The 5,253-nt window shown below is 41.1% G+C and overlaps 1 protein-coding gene across 1 annotated transcript; it reads right to left on the bottom strand.

Annotated features, from left to right (window-relative positions):
• Positions 1-287: 287 nt before the first annotated feature.
• Positions 288-2,788, bottom strand: LOC115120713 (osteocalcin 2b). The gene is made up of 4 exons (XM_029649681.2): positions 2,619-2,788; positions 2,261-2,452; positions 1,804-1,936; positions 288-1,101 (listed from the first exon to the last, which is right to left on the bottom strand). The coding sequence occupies exons 1-4, from the start codon at positions 2,677-2,679 to the stop codon at positions 999-1,001; spliced, it is 489 nt and encodes a 162-aa protein (XP_029505541.1). The 5' UTR covers positions 2,680-2,788; the 3' UTR covers positions 288-998.
• Between the last annotated feature and the right edge of the window lie 2,465 nt (positions 2,789-5,253).

Below are 5,253 nucleotides of genomic sequence, written 5' to 3'. Positions count from 1 at the left end.
ATTTGATACCATTCCATTTATTTTTCTCCGTCCATTACCACGAGCCTGTCCTCCCCAATCAAGGTGCCACCAACCTCCTGTGGTGGACAGTCTGCAGAAGCAGTGATGACAATCAGTGAGCTATACCCTCATGTGTTAATATCTTGTCTTTAGGTATAAAAAAAAACTACTTATTCAAACAAATACCGAAGAGGGCAATTGAGACATACTGGTATAGAAGCCTACATGGCCTAGGTCCCAATACTGTACTCAATTTGCGATTAAAAAAAAGACCCAAACACAAAATATTAAAATGTTCTCCACTTTATTCAACACTTATGTGCAAGACAGTAGTCAAAGTGGCATCAACAAGGTTTGAGTTTGCATACAAACTGTGATGTTCTCACTCTTTCTAAACCCCCCCCTTAGAAGATTGTTATCATCACTAAATCAATCGATACAAATCTATGACAGTATTGACTATCAGCAAGTTACACTACGAACAGGAAACAATCATTTAAAATGTATGGTTATAATACATTGCAGATAAATGATAATGTGCGCTTTAGCCTACCTAATACTACAAAACGGATAAAGATTAATACATTTATGATACAATACATTTGCGGTTTTAGCACCATTCTTTGTGATATTGTGTTGAGCAATTTACATTAGCAGGCCCCTATAACCACAGGACTCAGTTCCTATATTCTCTAGCTTCTCCTCAATATTACAAAAGCTTGGATTAGACATGCCTTTTCTTACATTACCCAAAACATATAGTTACAGCCGGCACTACGAGTACTGTAGCTACCAATTTCACTTGTGGCTGGTCTCGCAAAGTCCCATAACTTGGTCTGCTCGCTAAAACGTGGAGGAAACCTGTTTGTGTTTGTTTTCTATGCCCGTATAAGGACACTGTTGGGAGTGGTTGATCCCTTCTCAAGAATGTAGCTTCATGATGGTGAAATGGCAGAGAGTATTTTCTCTCTCTCCAGGTTGCATAGTAAAGAGTCTGTTTAGAAGGGAGGTGGTCCATAGTATGCAGCGTATGCAGCAACGATGCCTGCTGTCTCCGCCATGTGCTCACAGGCCAGGTTGAGCTCACACACCTCACTCAGACTGGACGAGAGAGAAAGAGAGAAAGTTGGGGTTAATTGACTTCTCAGCAATTACACATAACTGTAGGATAAATGTACTTTATCAATTTGTTTGATGTGATTTTTTTTTTATTTTTTTTACAAAACAGCAGTGATATTCTGCCTATTTTGCTCCAGTCATATGGCTTGTATGAAGTACAGTAAAAGTGTTGCCTAAATGTAAAACATGTGTAAGGTAAAATGTAAACAGATTACTTGGCTTCTTGGCGGTGACGATGCAGTTAACATTCCACACACTTTTTCCCAAGCGTCATTGCAACGTCACACATTCTAACACCAAATCATGTGAGGTAACAGCCTTGACTGTTAAATGACTAAATGAGGCATTCAGGAAAAGCGAACACCCCTAACTATAGTAGGTCACATTTGACATGGTTGTGACAGCGGTTTGCTGGCAGATAGCCATAGTAGAGTGTGTGTAGTGTAGTGTTGAGTGATGGTAGCGAAAAGCTTGGGTAAAAGTGCTGTAGTATTGAAGTGTATTGAAGTAGTGTACAGTAGTGGTAGGGCATTTGTCTATTTGCTATAGAGAATGTTGTCCTAATGTAGAATAGTCTATTAACTTGTACATTTGCTATAGAGTAATGGTAGAGTAATTCTGTGATGTGTTCTAGAAGTGTGTGTGTTCTAGAATTTCGAGTTCTAAAAGGGTATTGGAGCCTACCTCTCCACCTGGGTGAGGGTGAAGGCAGCAGCTGCAGGTCCAGCCGCCCTCTTCCTCCTCAGCAACACTGAGGCCAGGTCTCTCTTCATAATCACCTCTGGCTCTGTAGCTGCAGCTGGGTCCTCTGCCGTAGCTGGAACACACACACACACACACACACACAAATGTGGTTTTGCTTCCTTTTTTAGAGCAGCCACGGTAGCCTATATTTATGAACAGTTTTACTTCCCATTTTTTTGTAAACGTCAACACAAACCTGTACACATACTCTTACACATTTCCTTAAACTGATACCATTACAAATACAAACACAAAGAAGGCTACCCTCTTTCCCGTTTCTATGCAGATCTGCATATACTGCATACACTATCTGCTAGTATCAATGCATCTGTTAACTTTACATCAGCACACTGCTGAGCAATGACACCATTTAGAGTTAGTTAGAGAGATGCCAGACCTTCAGCACTTGCTGACTCTGAAGAAGAAGACGAGGAAGAGTCCGAGTCCGAGGAGTCTGAGGCAGAGGCTGATGAGTCGGAAGCCGAGGAGGAAGAGGAGGAAGCTGATGAAGATGCGGAGGAGTCTGCGGCTGGTGCTGGTTCAGCGGCAGGGTCAGGAGCAGGATCGAGAACCACATCAAGAGCCAGATCTGTTGAACAGAGAAAATCCCATTGGCTCGTTATAAGCACGTATGAGCGTTTATGTCTTATTATAAAACATGTTACGTTAGTTCTCTCGTTAGTTCATCTCGTTCAGAATACATTGTCACAATCAGAAGTTATGATGAAACAACACAATATGCTTTCCCAACTTACCGTTCATGGACAGAGAGACCGACAGAACGGCACAAATGGTCAGGAGAGTCAGAGACTTCATGTTGTTTTTGGGTTGTTGTCTTGCTGCTTTCTTGAACTACCAGTGAGTGGTAGTAGTAGAACTTTGGTTCTTTCTCTCCTTCTTTCAATACCTTCTTCACTGTATATCCCTCCATGGTCAATATATACTGTAGTCATCCCCCTCCCAATCAGATACACACTATGGTCAGACTATGTGATTGGTTAGGGAATCGAATGTCAACTTGTACCACTTCCCTGGACACTCATCACATAACCACCCACACACCAGACAGGCACTGGAACAGGCTAAAAAACACCCACACAAACATACACACTCCATGTGGCATACATACATGTACACGCAACCCATGTAGCGGAACCAGTCAAATGAAACAAGTAGGGATGTGTAAGGTTTCTAAAAATGGAATTCCTCTTCTATGTAAGCCCCTTTAATTGCACAGGGACTACTACATTTGATCTAGAATGGACCTTACATAATCATCACGCCAGGAATATTGTGTCTGAAAACAGAAAAGTGCTGGTTTGAAAATGAATATAGGCTTTGAGTTGAGAAATATTATTTATAAACATAGGCTATTTCCGGCATTGTTATTGTTGTAGTGTACAGGTAACTTCCAAACTAAAGGAAACATCATCATAAAACATCATTCAATTTGGTTGAGTCAAAGATCTCAGATCTTGCCAAAAACAAAATGAAGGTCAACTGGGCCTGCCCAGCTTTTTAAAATGTTATACATGACCCTGGGGACCAGGAACCACACCTGTGTGGAACTGGTTTTAATGTCTATGGTGTGGAAGCACCTGCTTTCAATAAACGTTATATCCCTCATTTATGCAAGTGTTTCCTTTATTTTGGCAGTTACCTGTATGTGAATGCTAAATGAAATCCTCTAAGAGTTATATTCATTCACGCCAAATATTCTGAATTCCAACCGATAATATCCCCCCATTTCAGTCTAAATGGAATCAATCCTGAAATTCTCCTGAAATCGATTCCATCCCCACCATTCATCAGTGTAGTATAAATAATCCCAACAGATGTCACGGCCATTGCTGGAAGAAGACCAAGGTGCAGGGTGGTGAGCGTACATTTTCCTTTTTTTATTTCAAAATGTCGCCAACAAACAAAAAAAAACAACCGTGAAGCTTACAGGGCATTAGTGCCATAAACAAAGTTAACTACCTACAAATACAGGTGGGAAAAAGGGCTGCCTACGTATGGTTCCCAATCAGAGACAACGATAGACAGCTGTCCCCGATTGAGAACCATGCCCAGCCAAAACAAAGAAACACAAAACATAGAAAATAGAACATAGACCACCAACCCCACATCACACCCTGTCCTAACCAAATAGAGAAATAAAACGGCTCTCTAAGGACAGGGCGTGACAACAGAAATACCTCAAAAAGCCAAACGGGTCAGAATAGAAGCAACATATCCCTCGAAATAAGACATTGTCTATAAATTGTGATTGGATTTAAATCAGGCCCCAGCCAGTGGCATGTAGCGGATTACCCTGGATCTGAGTTGCTGAGAGGCTCAGCTCCTCGGCTGCTCGCCTCAAACTCCCACCCCCACAAACCCCAAACTACAGCCCAGGTCTACCACACACTACTAATCGAGTGACTGGGAACAGCACCGAGACTCATTATGTGACAGAGATTAATTACAGCCTACCAGTGTCCCACTGAAGCCACAGCCGTTCACTATATAAAGGCTGGGGCCATACAATTCCAGACAGATTCCACAGCCACACGGTTTAAACTAACTTAACAACCCAACTGTTACAGCCACACTTGATGTATTTTTGCATATGCACAGGTATAAACAGCTTGCCTGGGTTGCTCATATGTTAAATACACAATGATGTGTGTGATATGCATATGGATTGGATAGATTTGTTTTGGTGGGGGCCTAATATAGACTGTGGTTGGTCGATATATAGAGATACAAGCTTGCATCTGATATCGGCTGATTTCAATTTCCAGACTGTGGACAGGGAGTAAAGCCATATTAAAAGGTAAATATGGTAGATAATCCAATATGTCTTGATGTATATATTTATATATCTCGGCGCTGACACCAGGGGCCTGGTTGTGTGTTACAATGAGAAATGCCATTGCCCTCTGCTGTAGCAGACTGATCTTGTTGTCAATCTCTTGCTGGTCTGTTCTTGGTGTTAAAGGGACAATCTGTAGTTGCTACATCCATTTTTTGACATAAATGATATGATATGTACCCATTGATTCTTGAAGAATATAACTTATAAAATGTCTCATGAGCTTATTTCAACTGTCAAACCCCATACAGAACTTCAAATATGAGCTTGATATACTCCAATGTTTACAAAGTAAATGTAAACAACCACTGTATAGCCTCAAAACATGGTTAAAACTCTAATTTTGAAATCCTGCATGCTTAGTCCTTGAATTTGCCAATGAATTTGAGACTGGTTATATTTCCCCAGTTCCATCACTCAGCTTTTTACCGAAACTGGGAGAACGCCTTGTTTTGTATCAACTGTTTGGTTATGGTTTCAACTGCTGATTGCCGCTTTAAGGGTTTTTCTTGGATAGTGTGGGGTGTAATTTC

This window comes from Oncorhynchus nerka, linkage group LG21 (genome assembly GCF_034236695.1).
Source record: "Oncorhynchus nerka isolate Pitt River linkage group LG21, Oner_Uvic_2.0, whole genome shotgun sequence".
NCBI lineage: Eukaryota > Metazoa > Chordata > Actinopteri > Salmoniformes > Salmonidae > Oncorhynchus > Oncorhynchus nerka.
The sequence above is the reverse complement of the archived record's forward strand: the minus strand, read 5'-3'. Positions and strand labels throughout refer to the sequence as shown.

Coding starts and splice junctions, on each gene's coding strand:
- LOC115120713 (XM_029649681.2), bottom strand. CDS start 2,679: ATGAAGTCTCTGACTCTCCTGACCATTTGTGCCGTTCTGTCGGTCTCT. Junction 2,453..2,618: donor GGTCTCTCTGTCCATGAACG/GTAAGTTGGGAA, acceptor TCTGTTCAACAG/ATCTGGCTCTTGATGTGGTT. Junction 1,937..2,260: donor AGAGTCAGCAAGTGCTGAAG/GTCTGGCATCTC, acceptor TGTGTGTTCCAG/CTACGGCAGAGGACCCAGCT.